We start from the raw sequence: 17624 nt of genomic DNA, 5'->3' as shown, positions 1-17624 counted from the left end.
GTCTCAGTTTTGTAAAAATAATTTTAAAACTGATCCATTTTTGTTTACAGCGCACAGCTGGTACAGTTCACACGGCAGTGGCTGACGTCATGGTGCGTTACGGCCAATTCCGTTACGGTTTCTTTTTACAGTCTATGGTTACGGCTTGGTCTCTACGTACAACGTCATTACGTGTCATTTGTGCGTGCTGCGCGCGGGATCTTTGGTTATCTAACGGCGGAGTTTGAGAAGAAACAAGCAGCAACAGCAGGTCAGTACCGTCTGTAGATAACTCTCCTGACTCACACATATGACACATAACACACAACTAAGACATTAAAAATGAATGTGTGTTCGCTGGCCGTGCAGGAGAGTTGTCAACTAGCTTCCGGCTAACAACAGGTCGATAGCTCCACAGCGTAAATGCTGCAAACTGGTGCGAAAACAGCGCCAACGCTAACGAAGCTAAAGAGCTTCATTAAAAGTTGCCCTCGGTTTACTGTTGTAGCGCTACATAACATTATCAGTGTTGACTGGCAGGTTTGCTTGAATTCGTCTTAACAGGCTGAAGCTGTCTGTTGGGGGGGGGGGGGAAATAATCCAATCTCGTAAATACAACAATGGCCCAAGACGGTTACTATGTTGAAACATGACCCAGGTGTTGTGCTAGTAAGTGTGAGGAAAGCAAAGGGACAGAGATCTGAATCCCTGACAGTATTTTATGGTAGTACACAGCGCCTCCTGTTTGATAACACTGAGCTACTTCTTCTTCATGTGGACCAGATTTTCATATTGACACCATGGCTATGAGGAGTGAGGCCAGGGTGGAGGCAGAGGTGGAGGAGGAGGAAAACTTCGGGCCACAGCCTCTGTGCAGACTGGAGGTAGGTTGTCTGAGTTCATTTGGTTCCTTATGGACAGTTTATGAAATGTTGTATATCCTGGAATAAATGCCATTACCATTTTCCTGTCTGGCAGAGCAACTGGTCTGAGGAACAAGCTGCCATTTATAAACATGGATCCAAGTCCGTCCCTTGGCAGATATAGCCTTGTTAGAAAACAATTGTTCAACTTTTTCACCCTTTTTTTTGTTGTGTGACTGACTCTTATTCTACTTCTCCCATCGCAGCAATCTGGTATCAGTGCCAGCGACATCAAGAAGCTGGAGGAAGCAGGTTTCCACACCATCGAGGCAGTGGCCTACGCACCCAAGAAGGAACTGCTGAACATCAAGGGCATCAGTGAGGCCAAAGCTGACAAAATTTTAGTAAGAAACAACGGCCTGATCTTAACCAAAGAGTGACTGTGTCTCACCGTCACGTCACCCTGTGATATTCATGGGAGAAGCACATTTCCACCCGTCAACAAGAATTGACACTCAACTGCTCTGATTTTATCACGGCTTTTTTATTGTGTTAGAGTTGTAAACTCAAAATATAAAAAAGAAACATAAAATATAACACACATTGCCAAACTGAAACCTGTCCAACTCACTCGTCTCAGCACTTGCTAACATCACAAGCATGGTTGGGTTAACTTAGCATCTCTGGATCATGTTATAGGAAAAACATTTGTTTACACTTAAAATGTATTTGAACTGCAGACATTTCATTTAATCATTGGAAGGGGGTGGGGGAAGTGTATTACTATATTATTTTTAATTTAATGTTTAATGTTTTCTGCCTTTGCCAGACTGAAGCAGCCAAACTGGTGCCTATGGGCTTCACCACAGCCACTGAGTTTCACCAGAGGAGAGCAGAGATCATCCAGGTCTCCACAGGTTCCAAGGAGCTGGACAAACTACTACAAGGTCTGAACATCCATCACAATGTTCACTGTGATGATCCGAGCTGAATTTTGTGGAAAAACAGTCTGAGTTCATTTAACTCAGGTTGTGTTAGGTGAACAAGGCAGTCGTTCCAGATAGGAGCTCATTAGTTTTCCTGTTTTCTCCGCAGGTGGGATTGAGACGGGCTCCATCACAGAGATGTTTGGAGAGTTTCGCACGGGAAAGACCCAGCTGTGTCACACACTCGCTGTCACCTGTCAGGTACCGTCAGAGTTATTCTTCTAGGACGATGGCAAAGAAACCCTGTCGTTAAATTTTTAGGAAAGGGGGAAAAAAATCATATCAGGAGTAAGTTTGTGGTTCTCAACCTTTTCTTTTTTATTAGATATTTTTTTGACCTTTTTTGACTTTATTTTTGATGCAGTGAGAGATTGATGGGAAAATCAGGGAAAGGGAGGCTGACATGCAGTAAAGAATTAGGATTAAGTGGTATTTGTGCTGCCAGGTGCCTGTCCCTGTTGAAAATCTCAGAAATGTTAGTTACCCACATCCACCCTCATAAAAGAATAAACTTGTTATCATCATCATCATCATCATCATCATCATCATCATCGTAACAGCCAACCATTCAGGCCAATTCACCGTCTCTCTCTTGACTTTTTCCATCTGACGCTTCAGTTTTTGGATGTTATCTTCAAACACAGTCACACTGAAGTAGCAAACAAGGACCACAGGCTGGCAACAACATAAGATTTCCTCTCAATGTCTTATCACAGTGACATTTTTGTATGTTTTTATTTCATTTTAAAACATTAAACATTCCTTTTATTTAATAGAATTAAATATCCATTAAAGTTGTCCTGCCTAGCAGATATTTTGTCAGTGTATATACAGTTGAATCTCAGCCCACACCACCAGGTGCTTAAAAATTCGAAATGACGTGAGTGTCCTTCGTGTCCACAGCTGCCCATCGATCAGGGCGGTGGAGAAGGTAAAGCTATGTACATCGACACAGAGGGAACCTTCAGACCAGAGAGACTTCTTGCCGTAGCTGAGAGGTGAGTCGTCACTCGTCATCTGATGCACGCCGCCGCCTGAAACACGCCGTGGCCACGTCTAATGTTTCATGTGGTGACGTTCCCTCTCTCTCCGTTGTCAGGTACGGGCTGGTCGGCAGCGACGTTCTCGACAACGTGGCTTACGCTCGGGCTTTCAACACAGATCATCAGACCCAGCTGCTGTATCAAGCTTCTGCCATGATGGCTGAGTCCAGGTCAGTTTGTGCTTTCAGAGTATTAACTTCTACCTCACATGGTGTTGTGTGATCATAATCATAGATTTAATTCAGAGCTGGACACATTGTTTCCAAGATGAAATTAAATTAAAATTTAATTATGGTCATCAAAGGTCTGTGTGACCTCACAGGATAGCTTTAACCAGAACTCCAGGCTTTAATACTGTAGTTATAAAAAAAACATGATTATGCAAATGATTATTTAAAGGTACAAACTTGTTGCCTTAGTTTTCTTTTTTTTTTAACCTCAGAATAGGTGACCTTTTGTGTGGAGTGGTATAAGGTTAGGTGTTGGTTGCTCTCCAAGCAACACATGACAAACCCTCCTCTGTTTGATCTGATTGGCTCTCTTGATATTCTAACCCCAATCCACCCAGTGTCAGTCCTCAAAACTAACATCAGCCAAGTTTATTATAGATCAGGATGGTATTTGTTTATGACCACAGTTTCACAGCTGTGGGTTTGACTGGTGAAGGCCTCAGGCTGCTGCTCATGTGAAGCTGCTGTTTCGTACTGTAAAATTAAAACCAGCGTAGAACCACAGGAAGCAGAGCAGACTCACATCTCCACGGCCTAAATTAGATCCGGCAAGTTCTTCATACCGTCAACTTCTCTCTAGATCAGTTTGTGTAGCTCCTGTATTCCCATGCTGCTCCTCTCATGTTGATGTTTCCCCCGATACAGTGACAGGTTGTTGCAGTATCATGGATGTGATTGTGCCTCCACACTGTTATATAGTGGTCTTATTTTATATTATTGGTGAACATCAAGAGGAGGGAGCCTCAGAGTCTCCATGAAGAAACGTATGTGATAATGTCAGAGCATCAGAGCAGTTTGTCTGCATCTCAGTAGTTCTTGATAATGAAGGTTTAAGTTAAAGTGATAGTTCACTCAAAATTCGAATTTCACTCATTATCTACTCACCCTCATGTCGACTAAGGGCCGAGAGAAGTTTCTGAGTCCTCCGTGCCTTCTCTGAATTACAGGGGGGCTCGGCGCAGCACTGCATGTCCATATGACGGTTGCGAACGGAGCTCACTTTTCTTTGTCCAAAAAGACACACCAAAAAACATCCAAATACCTCCATACTGCTCGTCTGTAATGTCCCTCTTGCAGTGAAGCCCCAACATGAGAAATTGTTCCGAAAGAAATTAAATAAGTATATATTTTAAGCTTGTTTGTAGCAGAAGCTCCCAGCACTGCTCTTCCTGGTCCGTCCAAATCTCGCGAGAAAAATTGGAATTGGAATTTTGGGTGAACTATCCCTTTAAGGTCTATATTACAGTTTACATTATCAATCTGCACGATGAGGCTGTTTTTTGTTGTTATTGTTGTCTTTCTGAGCCCTGCTACATTTAAGCACTCTGCTCTTCTGTGTATTTTTATATCCGTGTCTTGATGATGTCCACACTCACTGCAGTGGTATTTCAACATGAATGGGCAGGATCCAGGTCCTGGTGGTGTGTATCCGTGCAGCTAACACACACACACCTTCTCTGTCAGGTACGCTCTGCTGATAGTGGACAGCGCCACAGCTCTCTACAGAACAGACTACTCGGGTAGAGGAGAGCTGTCAGCCAGACAGGGACACCTGGGACGTTTCCTCCGCATGCTGCTCAGACTGGCCGACGAGGTGGGTGTTGGACCCAGGATGCTGTGATGTGTATTATTCTGGTGTCGTCACGTGTGATGCATGATTGCTGACCCAAGATGTTTTCAGAAGTAGGTGTCTGTAACTCTGAGGATTTCTCTCTGGTCTCTGTCACAACAGTTTGGTGTTGCCGTGGTGATAACCAACCAGGTTGTAGCACAGGTGGATGGAGCAGCCATGTTCTCTGCTGATCCCAAAAAACCAATCGGTGGCAACATCATGGCTCACGCCTCCACCACACGGTGAGTGATACGGTGAAGGATAAGTGTTCCTCACTCCCCTCCTCCTCTATCACAGTCTGTCTATCACAACATGGTGCAATAAGATCCATCTTTAAGGTGTTTCTCCAGAAGTGGTGGTTTTTAATTTACTGTGTGCTGTCAACTCAAAAACTGATCTGAGATAGATCAGTAGTTACCTCATTGATACTCTGACTGATAGTGTAGGGTTTGTCAGGGATCTGTTCTTGGACCACTGCCGTTCTCTTCTAGTTTATATTAGTGCATCTGGAAAACATTCACAATATCACTTCAATGCAGATGACACAGTTTCATACACGGTAACGTCTTCACAAGTTTTTATTGATCTTAGATTGATAACAATTAATGCAGAAGTAAGCGATCCGGTCGTTTTGGCTAACTTCCTGTCAGCCGATGGAGTTAGCAGTCCCCACCCTCGTCCCTACGTCACCACATTCATGCGCATCCCTTGGCTGCACACACAGAGAGGACCGCCCCTTTATGCCGCTCTCTCTCCTCATTGGATAAAGGTTGTAGGATACAAGGAAAGTTTTCTCCTCGGCTTACAGCAGAGCAGAGTGACTGACAGACCCGTGTTTCAGACCAAACACTCTATGTAAGTGATTGCTGTCGGAAGATATAACTATTTAAGACTTATATTAACACAAACATTCCGCTTACTTCTGCTTTAACAAATGACAAAAAAAACACAGGCCGTAATTACAATAGAAAACACTTAGGACATCTGATCTGGTCAAATTGATCACTATAGACAGAAAATTATTGTGAGCATTTTTTTTTGTATCTGATGGCTGTGGACAGCTGCAGCATTGTGTTTCTATTTCTGTCTGTTTGATTGATCGTGAATGCAACAGCTCAGCGACATCTTGAGGCAACTTCTTGAAATTTGGCACCAAGTTTGGTTGTTCTTATGTCTACTATAACTGACTTATTGTATATTTGAATGTTGGGAACACACACAAAGCAATTAAACAGAGTTTCTTGTTGTCAGTTTGTATCTGAGGAAAGGCCGAGGAGAGACGAGGATCTGTAAGATCTACGACTCGCCCTGCCTACCAGAGGCTGAAGCCATGTTCGCCATCAATGCCGACGGAGTGGGCGACGCCAAGGACTGAGAGGACGGACGGGCACGAAGCAGAGAGCTGAGAAACAAGCTGCCTCTGGGACTATAGTGCCACATATTGCTGCCGTCACACAAGGCCTCATGATTGAAGGAATTATGAGTCGTCTCCTTCATGGACTCTGAGACTGTCCAGCTGCACATCTGGCTTCTTGGAGCTCAGTGATGCAACAGCAGGATGAAAAGTTTAGTTTAATGCACTGAAAAGGAAAAGGAGACCAACATTTTCTCTTACTTTTGACGTATCTCATAATTCGGAGATACTGCAAATCTCAGAGATTCATAAAATAACATCTTTATCACTTATTGGACTTTTAAAGTGTAAGAGCTCATACTCAGGATATGCTAAATCATAATTAGAGAGAGGGTCTCCAGTTTCTTTTCGTTGTTGCAGTGCAGTGGAGTTCTGCAGTTACACCAGTAACAGGTTAAAAAAACAATTGTATTAAATAGTGAGTGGGTTTATCTTTTCTTTGCTCTTCATGCTCTTTCTGTTGACTGCTGTCTTCTCTGGACGCCTCACAGTGAACAGTCAAAATATTGTTTTCCTACAAAGACCTACTCATGTATGTAAAGTGTTGTTCTCATTTCCTGTCAGTCACCGCTGTCTGCTGACTACGTTTGTCTTTATAACTTGTGTTTGCTCTATGATTTATATGTAAATTAAATTTCTTTTATTATTAAATCCACTTGTCATCATCATGATGTAAAGATTTTATTGTGTCTCGTTACCACGCTGTTGGATAGTTACACACATGCATGGCTGAGGAAGAGTGGTAGGTGGTGGACCATGAAGGCAACATCCCACCAAAGGGACACAAATATTAGGAGACTTTTCACAGTCACAGCCAAACAGGAGGCTCCATGTCAGTTTACTGAGGGCTGTGGTCCAGTGCAGCTGCTTTGTACTTCCAGATGTGTCCTTTCCTCTCAACACAGGGCTGATGTTGAAAGGTTGTTTTTCTATAAGGAAGTTTTAAACTGAGTTAAATGAGCTGGAGTCTGAGTAGCATCATGACCAGAGCTGCTCCTCTTCTCTAACATCGGGGGTACTACTACTACTCCCTACTTAGAAAAAAGAATAGGAGAAATACTGCACCAACATGTAAAGATTTAAAATGATGCTCTATTGTGTAGATTCACCTTCACTGAGACATCAGAGCACTTGACTGCTTCAAATTCATAAATACAGATTCATGAAGGCGACCCCAGTCATGAAGTCATGAAGAACAAAATGACTGAATTCCTAGTTAACATGATCATAACAAAGTATTATAACCTGTACATAAATGTTTAAACATTTCAGCCCTCGCTTTTTTTCTATCATCTTTATATCTATGTCTTATAAAGTTAGTTAAATAAAACAAAAAAAACACCTTAGAATAAGAGCAGTCACATTCTCAAGTCCCCACGAACACCTTCACATCTTTCCATCATGCTCATCTTCACTTTTCAAATCCTGACTGTGTGAGCTCTAGTCCACTTCTCCACACACTGTAAGTACCTGCAAAAAAGGCTGAAATGTAAAAAGCAAAACTAAAAACTGATCTTCCGTCTCATGGTATCTGGTTTTTCAGATGTCTGTCACTGTGATTAAATCTTTTCAGACCACGGAGCCCTTGTCTGCTTGCCTGTGTTTGATATTCAACAGGCTGATGACTGATGAAACTCTGCTAAATCCAAGGGCAGGCTAACTGTTGGCATCATCTCCATTTCCTTCATATCTCAAGCTTCTTTATTGAATAGATTTGCGAGTAGACAACGTTATACAACAACCACTTCAAATACTGGCGCTTTAATTTCCATGAGTCGATTTAATAATTGAAAACAACACATACACATAACTCTTTACCAGACTCAGTGTCACTCAGACAGGTTGAAAACATTAAATTTAAACAAACTCACTCAGAGACCAGCAGGGGTCAGTAGTGGAAAGAGCTAGAGGAAAGACTGAACACCAGGTAGGACAGTGGCCCCTATTGTTTTTAACCGTGTGTGTCATCCTGGTACTTACTGTAGGTAATAATGTTATCATAATCATCATTATCCATTTAGGTGGCTTATTCCTGCCCATTGATAAAACCTACCTCTGTTTATTGTCAGTTAAATAAGCAAAAAAGGTTAAAAACCTGAAACATACACTACAACCTGTATTAGTCACTGATACCGACTCAGATCAGCTGTAATAAAGCTTGCAGTAAATAAATAAATAAACATCAGTAAACTCCAAATCATTTCACAGTGATAGCAAAACAACAATATCCACATTAGAGGGGAATGAAGATTAAGTGTGCCGTTTGCACAGCACATCTGATTGGATGGTCACAGATTGGGGGTGGCCCCACTAGCCAATCAGTGGCTCCATCGGCTGGACCTCAGTGGAAATAACTCGTTCAAAATGTAGTGTCGACCAAGGCGCGAAGCTCAGACTCCAGTTTAGACGTTTCTTCATCCTTGGAACAGAAAAGAAAAGAGGTTAGTCTCACATTTGAAACTTAAATTAAAATTCCTTCTTTCATCCTTCATCAATTTGCCATTTGTATTTGTGTGGAAATAATTCAGGTCTCTAGGGTTTCAGTTATTGATAAGTGGTAGCACCAAATGTCTTCAGATGTTCTAAATCAATGTTAGCACAGTGAAATGTGGATATCTAAATGGACGTGTCCTCATTCCATCGGGGTTCGTGTGTGCTCTCACATCATTAGTATTGATGGACATCTTCAGAGCCAGCCTGGTCCAGTTTGTGGCCTCAGAGACGTTTCCCAGCTCCCGGTGACACTGACACAAGTCAAACAACACAGCAGTAAGTTTCCAACACGACACACACTGATGACGAGAAAGTGAAGGAAAGATAGAAAATAGATAATTGTTTCATTTTAACATCCTGAACTTTCTCCTGTTTCTATTTTTCCACTCTCGTCTTCGATTAAATTCTTTTTTTTTTTTAATCTACGAATGAACAGGAGAATGTTGTTGTCTCATAAAAGTTTAAGTCAAAATGTTGTGACCATTAGGGAGGGCACTACTTGTTATCAATGGGTCAAGGTTTAAACTACAGTTTCCCATGATGCTTTGGGCCATACAAACAAAAGAAAAACAATGAACCACGACTTCATTGTGAGATTTACTCACAGATGAACTGATTAGTCTGGACATGGTGTCACACCAACCACAGTTATCAAACAACTTGGTGGCTGTATTGATGTTGACTGTGTTCAGATGGTCACTGTGTTTGATAAGCACACAGTAAAAGGTCCCTGTGCAGGTGTCGTGTTACCTTTGCGATGTACAGTCTCACCGTCTTGGAGAAACCTGGACTCAGTTCTTCTGCCTGTGGGTTCACAAGACAAAAAGTGTCATATTCACAAGCAGCATACAAACAAGAGGATGGAGGAGGACCATGGTCCTGGAAGGACCTGATGGGATCTCTTATCCATTTGTCTGGTTTTAAACTTAAAATATAGTTTCTAGACACGAGCTGCACCTGTTCCCCTTAGCTGTGCAGGATCATTATCATTTTGCATTTCATTATCACATCCGTTTAATTGTTTGTATTCCTGCACACCTCTTCTTGAATATATAAAGGTAAAAAAAAGAGAAATAAAACAACAATGCTCTCTTTTTTGACTGAAAATGCTTCATCATCTGTCCTTATAATGTGTTTATTCAAAACAAACTTTACTGACAGAGGAAACCAACCACTGTACTGGCTCCACAGGAGACCATCAACCAACTTCAATGTGACCTACACTTGGACTACGAGGCCCAGCTGCTGCAGCCAGGTGTACCTGCTGTAGCTGGACTAACCGCCAACTTGGACCAGAGCAGAGCAAATACAGGTCTAAAAACACTGTCAGCAGTAGCAGACTATGTGTGACCGCCTGTGTGTGTGTGTGTCTACCTTCAAGAAGTTCTCCAGGGCGTCATGCAGTGTGGAGGAGGGGGGGCTCTCGTAGAGGGCAGCAGCCGCCTTCTTCTCCAGCCAGTCCAGAGTGGCCACCTGCAGAGACACACAGACCAGGAAACATTTAACACGTGCCGGTTGCCTGTGGTCAACAATAAGCAGCACAGCATCAGCACAGCTCCCGTCTCACCTCATAGCACCACCTGCCAAGCAGGTAGAAACACATGGGGTCGTCGTCTCGGAGGGCGATGGCCCGATCCAGATGCTCCTGAGTGGAGAGAAGAGTATATAGAGTATATCCATAGAGTATAAAGGTAGATGTTTATATTAAAGCTCCATACAATATAAAGGTAGATATTCATATTAAAGCTCCATACAATATAAAGGTTGATTTTTATAACGGTTCATACAGTATGTTTATATTAAAGCTCCATACAATATAAAGGTAGATGTTTATATTAAAGATCTGTACAATATAAAGGTAGATGTTTATATTAAAGATCTGTACAGTATAAAGGTAGATGTTTATATTAAAGGTTCATACAGTATGTTTATATTAAAGCTCCATACAATATAAAGGTAGATGTTTATATTAAATCTCCATGCAGTATAAAGGTAGATGTTTATATTAAATCGCCATGCAGTATAAAGGTAGATATTCATATTAAAGCTCCATACAATATAAAGGTCATATCAAAATAAAGCTAGATGTGTCACTACTGTGTCCGTCTGCATGAGCTCTAAATGCTCCTACTGTACCTTGAGTATGTGGCTGCTCTTGAGTTTGCCGTGCATGCTCTCGTGCTGGGAGCTCAGTCCCGTCAGAACAGCAAACCTACAGCCGCAAACACACAACAACTGAGACATTGGAGTATGAGGTCAGTGGTGGGACAGTCATCTACACACAGGTGAGATCCTGATGTTGGGTGAAGCTCGGTCGCCCTCGTCCCCTTACCATTTGTGACACTCGGCGCTCAGGCCGTTCTTCTTCAGGGCGCGCTCTGCCTCCTCACAACCTGCAACAGCAACAACTCACAGGTTAGTCCCTAAAACCCCGACATGCAAACTTCAGGACTCAAATACATAAATGATCAGCACACACTAAATCAGCCATACATCATTTCCTAAACATACAGTAAATTGGTTTTATAAACCAATGTGCCACCTTGCACGTTTCCTTGACCACATGTTCAAATAAGCTACGGTGAAGTGAAAAGGTGAAACAGCCAGTTTCACAGAGCTTCCTTCACTATCATCATTGCAAGCTTTTTCATGAAGGTGAAGTTCATGCTGCACTTTACATCTGCAGTGATTGTTACAAAGTAAATCGATGCACGATTTTACCTCAGTCTCACAATCAGTGACCTTGTTCTTCCTCATATCTCCTCTCTGTGTCTGATTACTTGATGATAAATTGATTTAAAGAGTCTAGCTTTATTATTCAAATAGCTTTTAAAGAATGTGAGTACACCAAATTTCAGTTCATGCTCCACTGACAATCTCATTGTAATCATTACATCTATGTGTGTGTCCATCACCTTGTTGTGCATAGGTCTTCTTCTCCTGTTTGTCCTCTGTGGATTCGTACATGTCACTATAGGCCCGAGCCAGTCGCCATAGAAACTCCCTGCTGTCTCCATACTGCAGAGTCAGAAAGCCACTGGTCAGTTTTCAGGAGGATTCACTAATGAACACACACAGCCGACCAGGCTGATGTGTGTTGTCAGACGTCTGACCACTGTCCTTCTGACAACAGAAAACCAATGTCTGAACAGCTACAACAAAGTGGAGAAAACATCTGCAGGGTGTTTTAGTTTATATTTAACACAACAACAAATTTATGAAAATCAGTGATTGTGCACCCAAGTGTGAGAAAAAAAAGAGAAAGACTTGATTTTCCACGGGGAAAATTTAGAGCAGCAGTTCCCAAACATTTCCATTTCATGGCCCACTTGAAAGTCTCAAATATGTTGGCAGCAATCGTGATCACGCTCATGATTACAATTTTTCTAGTTCCTTTTAATTCTTCCTGCTGCTATTCAATTTGATTCTTAATTTTTAAAGCTATATTTGGGCTTTTCATCCCTCTATTATTACAGGATAAGAGACAGGAAATCTGGGGAGAGACACGGGGGGATGGCATAAAAAAACAGATCATCTATAAATAAGTACAGTGTTTCTGATCACTTGATTTGTCAGTAAAATGTCAAAATTGCCAACAAAAGTCATAAAACTTCTTCTTTCTGACAGTTTAACCAGCAACGGTTTGGGATTCTGATTCTGACAAGTGCAATGTAAATCATCATTATCAATAGCGTCCTCACTAGTTTACTTCCCTGTGACCGAGTCGGTTCACTCACCTCTGCTCTGTTGTCCAGCAGCAGGCGAAAGCCCTCCGCCTTCAGCCTGGCATCTCCTGTGTGGAGGATGTCACTCTGAGCCAGGAGGAGAGCCAGCTCTCCACTGGGAACTTCAGTCACCAGCTGCAGTCTCCCCTCATCATCATCATCCTCATCCTCATCGTCCTCCTCTTCTCCCAGATCCCTGTCTTCCCCCACCTCCTCCTCCTGAGAGTCTTCCTGGCGGAGGGTGAGGACTGTGGCACAGCTCCTGTCTTCCTCTTCCTCCTCAGACTCCTGCTCTGGCTGCTGCTCTCCCTCTTCTTTGTCTGTGTCCCGGTCTGTGTAGTCGGACTCAGCATAGGCTGTGGAGTAGCTGAGAAAAAAAACAAAAAAACTCTCGGGTGAAAAACTTTAACCAGCGTTTCCTACAATACCAGTCCTGCATAATCAGCAATGTAATGTGTTTGAAGTTCATGAAGTAGTTTATTTTGATAACTTTCCTTTTTGATGGATTGTCTGTTATCACCTCCTGTGTACCTGATAAATGTACATAATGTACATTAATAACATCAGATCTTTTCTCTTTTTAAGGACGGGATTAGCAAGTAGCTAATTTTCACCCGCAGTCCTCTGGCAGTTTACATAAAGAAGATTTCATAACAATTAGACAGACACAGGTATAACAGGACAGACATAAAATCAGACACAATATTGACAGGTGAAATAAGACAGACAGTACAAGTAAGAACTCGACAGAGCAAAACACAGGGATCAGAGGTACAAAGAAGTTCTAACAAACATTCAGGACAGGCAACAAGAACAAGAACCTGACATACACTCTTGACTGAACAATCGCATTTTCCACGTTTTTCCATATTCCATGTTGTAAACTGTTTTCTTGTCTGTACACAACATCTACTGTATTGCACGTCTGCCCGTCCTGAGCGACGGATCCCTCCTCTGTTGCTCACCCTGAGGTTTCTCCCATTTTTTCCCTGTTAAGGGTTATCTTGGGAGTTTTTCCTCAGTTAATGTGAGGGTCTAAGGCGGTGTTTTTCAACCTTGGGGTCGCTTGGAATTCAAATGGGGTCACCTGAAATGTCTACTAATTGATAAAAAAAAAAATTACTGATAAAAATACTCTTAACTAATTATTATTCTTTTTAAAATTATGATTAAAAATACCACACACAATCTTAAACAACTGTATTCTATACTTTCACCTTCTCAAATATAAATGGAGTTCAATTAAAATGCCGCATATAAAAACATCTGAGCTGACGCATGATTGACGGCCGCGATCACATGACTGCACGTGATCGGGGGTCGCCTGAAATTTGTGATTTCAAAATGGGGTCATGAGCCAAAAAAGAACAACTGGTCTAAGGGCAGAGGATGTTGTTATGAAGCTGTGTAAAGCGCTGTGTAAAATGGGCTGCACAAATAAACTTGCCTTGCATCGCCTTAGGTCTTACAGTGTGTTCACAGCCACAGCAAACTGAACAGCAGGACTGCACAAAATTACTTTATGAGTCAGACCATTATTATGTTACACTCGACATGTTTTGAAACAGTATTATTTCCGTTCTAAAGTGTCCACAGGATTGAGTCTCAGTCAGAGACTTACTTAGAGGTAGTCACACATGGCACCATTTAACTGTCTCTAATTGTCTTTCACGAATTAGTTGATTAAGCTTAAAAAGCCAATCAACAACACCCACAAGCTGGATGAGCCTGAGCTGGTGCTACAGAGAGCACTACGGGAAATCACACACCGTTGCTCGTGCTGCTATGATGGAGGCACAACTTTAAAGCTGCACTTGCCATTTTCTCCACAATGTCAATGGGTCAGGTGTTGGACATTATGTATGAACTGGAATTATTATCATCATGAGAGTGACACCAGAAAAGAAGAATAGACCAAAACTAAACAAAAGAAACTAGTGAAAACAGCGCATACCCTCCCTCACTGGTCTCATCATATGCGCTGGCCATGCCCTGGCTGGCTGTGAAATAGATGGAGCTGGAACTGTTGGAATCAGTTCGCTCTCTGTGGACGGTGTGACGGCGCCGACGCAGCCGCTGACTGTCCTCCACTCCCTTTCTGAAAGAAGAGAGGACACAGTCAGGGGAGGGATTTAAACTCCCATACACAGATGTCTTCAGCTACTTATTGTTAAGAGATTTCTTATTAAAAACATAAAGAATGGGTCAAAGTTGTTAAGCCCACACCAACTGAAGACCAGTTGATTCAAGTATTAAAAAAGGAATTGGGACAAGAAATTAATAAGTTGTTGTTCCCAAATATTTCTGGGAATGAATCTGAATAATACAGTACAGGTAAAGGAGAGATGGGAAACTCAGACATATCACAGGACATGTGGGAAGAAATATGCACTGAAGCACATTTAGCAACCAACTCAAATGTGTAGAGGGAATTTAGATAGAAAGTAATTATGAGATTCTTTGGGACACTAGAAAGTATGGCTAAATTGAGCAATACACACTTGGTGGAGAAACTGTGGCCCACATAGTAGCAACCAGACCCAGATATTTTGGTCATGCCTTTAATTGAAAATACTCTGGGAAGAAACTCAAAGAAGTATTTGATGAAAACATTACAGTTGTCACCTCTACTGGACCCATTACTGAAAGGCACTAAAGCAAGAGCTGAAAAATAAAAATACTGCTACTGCAATTAAATGCATCACAGTAGGATGGTTGAAGTCCAATCCTCCAACATACAACATGTGGACTGAGCAGATAAAGTAAATATATCAGATGGAACAAGCTACGTACTCCCTGAGACTCCAAAAGGACATATTTATTACTGGAGCCCTGCTGTAAGTATACCATTGCATCGAGGAATACATCACTACACACTTTTGAATCCATTTTACAATAATAAATATCCCATCACACCGACAGGAAAATATTTTTATATATAATTCATTGTGCTCTCCCACAATATGCACAAGTGGATCTCTGAATCCCAGTCATTTCTTATCTATATCCCTTATTTGTTTTCTTATCTGTTTCTAGCCAAAACATGTGGTATCATACTCTATAGAAGTGCACAGCTACAGCTACCCTCATTGTCACTTACTTGACATCCTGGATGATCTGCAGGGCGATGTCCTGCAGGCCGCCCCTCAGCTCAGCCACCTCTGAGCGCAGCGAGGACACGCAGTTCAGCACCTGATCCAGCTGGTTCCTGAGCTCCAGCTGCTGCTCTGGAGAGAGGCCCTGAACCACCGCCTCCATAGCTGCCAGAGCCTGCTGCTGGGCCTCGGCCTCTGGAGGAGGAGACAGGGACACAGGGTGTTAGACACAAGGACTTTGGTTTTACTGTACATCGATCCATCTACTGTATTTCCAGGTCTGGGTTCTCCCCATCTTCATCCTCCAGCTTCTATATCCCTGATGGAACATATAATTCCTCCGACATGTCTTGGATCTGCCCTTGGCCTCCTCCAAATCTGACATAAAGGAGTCTGGGGCTGCCATGTACCTGGGAGGCTGAACCAATGCTACACCCAGGTGAGGAGTCAAACTAAGAGTGGTTCAAAAGCCTTAAACAGGAACTTTCAAATCAAAGGGAATTTGATGTATAAAAAAACACACACACAGCAGTTGATCAAAGTGCTGAACAACACCAAGTAAATTACCATCAGCACAGAGAAACTCAAACTTCACTGAAACACTAAAGATAATGAAAATGTTTTGAACTGAGACTTGAAGGCGTTGATGGATGAGGCAGATCTGCTGAGACGAAGAAGCCTGGATGTAGCGTCTAGAGCCCAGTGGTTTGGAGAGACACTTCATCTTTATGAGTCAAGTACCTGCAACTTGCCAGGCTGGCTGTTACATCCTTTAGTCTTATGAATGGTGAGAGCAGGAGCAATGGTGGAGATCCCAGACTGAGTTGTTCCTTTAATTATATTATAGGCTATATAGTTTTCACAACTCCACAATAATAGTAACTACAGAAATGAGTCATGATTTCAAATACTGTCAGGCTAACTGTCACTTTCTGGATGGTAAGGTTAAGGTTAACACAAAAAGCAACATGCAAAAACACTCAAAAGTGTGACCCCAGTTGGACAAAGCTGCTGTCACGGTTAAGTGGCACAATGTTGTTGTTTTTCACTACTTGCTGTGAAACTAATTGCCCCTAGGGGATGATAAAGACTCTTGAACCTTGAACCTGCGTGGACTTTGGACTAAAACGCGTGCAGCACTGCAGCCTATGGCAGAAACACGTGCATGTTTTCGGCACCAGGCAGAGACGAGCCGAGCCGAGCCGAGCCGGGCCGGGCCAACCCACCCTGAGCGTCCATCGGCTCCTGCAGCAGCGCGGCCGCGGCTCCATCCGCCCCGTCGAGCAGCCGCAGGGCCGGGTGGGCCTCCAGCACCGCGCTCCGGGACCTCCTCCTGCTGATCTCTCTGTAAACGATGAAGGCGATCAAACCCAGTCCGGCCGTGGCTCCGACAGCCAGACCGATTAACCCGTTCCTGCCCAGCGGCGCGTTCATGTCTCCTCGCTCCTCGGTCACAACAAGCTCACGTTACCGTCACGTTTCACAGTCGAGGCCACCTGCGTGTGTTTCCCACCACCATGCCTGCCGCCCGGTGATGACCCTCAGCCCCCCAGCTGCGTGTCTGCGGACGTGAACGACCCTTCGTGAAGAAAAACACGGCTGCTGCGTCGCACGCTCACCGTTAGCCTGGTGTTATTAGCCTACGGCGTCCACTGATAATAACACGATGACGACTTTTAATAAGCTTAACGAAATGATAAACAAACGAAAAATCCTTTGGCACGTCGCGCATATATTTCGACGACACGTTTTCAAAGCTAAATGAGTATATTTATAATATGTCAAGACGTTCAAAGGCCGTGCGACCAGCCGTAGTGATGCTGTAAAGACATTTATGAGGCTGCTAGCTGCTTCACATCAGCACCACTGCTGTCAATGAGCCAGCGTGACGTCACAGGAAGTAACGTCCGCGAGCTGACGGCGCTGAAGTTAGCTTTCGATTCGGCAGCTCAATCAGAAGCTAACTTCAGCATCGTTGAGATAACAGTGAAGCTGCTGAGCTGTTTCTTGTGGCTGCTTAGTCAGTCAAACAATACAGCAGTGGACTGGACTCAATCCATGTCAAAAGATGAGGAAACTCCTTATAGTGAAACCTAAGCTAAAGTATAATTTTACACTGGCTCTGTGTTTTAAAGCTCCTGATATTCCCCCTAAAATTACAATTTAGGCTTATTCTCATTAGCC

The 17624-nt window shown here is 42.9% G+C and overlaps 2 protein-coding genes across 3 annotated transcripts; one reads left to right on the top strand and one right to left on the bottom strand.

Annotated features, from left to right (window-relative positions):
• Nucleotides 1-227: 227 nt before the first annotated feature.
• rad51 (RAD51 recombinase) lies at nucleotides 228-6088 on the top strand (the record flags this gene model as incomplete). Its single annotated transcript, XM_084000637.1, has 10 exons — nucleotides 228-250; nucleotides 763-863; nucleotides 1109-1246; nucleotides 1672-1789; nucleotides 1938-2029; nucleotides 2732-2826; nucleotides 2928-3041; nucleotides 4566-4695; nucleotides 4834-4955; nucleotides 5965-6088. Exons 2-10 carry the CDS (start codon nucleotides 780-782, stop codon nucleotides 6086-6088), a joined length of 1017 nt encoding a protein of 338 aa, XP_083856763.1. The 5' UTR covers nucleotides 228-250; nucleotides 763-779.
• A 1770-nt stretch (nucleotides 6089-7858) lies between these two features.
• rmdn3 (regulator of microtubule dynamics 3) lies at nucleotides 7859-17294 on the bottom strand. 2 transcript variants are annotated; one of them, XM_084000357.1, is made up of 12 exons: nucleotides 16667-17294; nucleotides 15446-15635; nucleotides 14300-14443; nucleotides 12358-12712; nucleotides 11536-11638; nucleotides 10953-11013; nucleotides 10757-10832; nucleotides 10188-10265; nucleotides 9995-10093; nucleotides 9371-9424; nucleotides 8791-8871; nucleotides 7859-8546 (listed from the first exon to the last, which is right to left on the bottom strand). In XM_084000357.1, the coding sequence occupies exons 1-12, from the start codon at nucleotides 16872-16874 to the stop codon at nucleotides 8487-8489; spliced, it is 1509 nt and encodes a 502-aa protein (XP_083856483.1). In that variant the 5' UTR covers nucleotides 16875-17294; the 3' UTR covers nucleotides 7859-8486. The 2 variants fall into 2 exon arrangements, with proteins under 2 accessions (XP_083856483.1, XP_083856484.1); XM_084000358.1 differs by lacking the exon at nucleotides 14300-14443.
• Between the last annotated feature and the right edge of the window lie 330 nt (nucleotides 17295-17624).

The sequence above is a fragment of the Trachurus trachurus genome (genome assembly GCF_905171665.1).
Source record: "Trachurus trachurus genome assembly, chromosome: 24".
In the NCBI taxonomy this organism is placed as follows: Eukaryota; Metazoa; Chordata; class Actinopteri; order Carangiformes; family Carangidae; genus Trachurus; species Trachurus trachurus.
The sequence above is the reverse complement of the archived record's forward strand: the minus strand, read 5'-3'. Positions and strand labels throughout refer to the sequence as shown.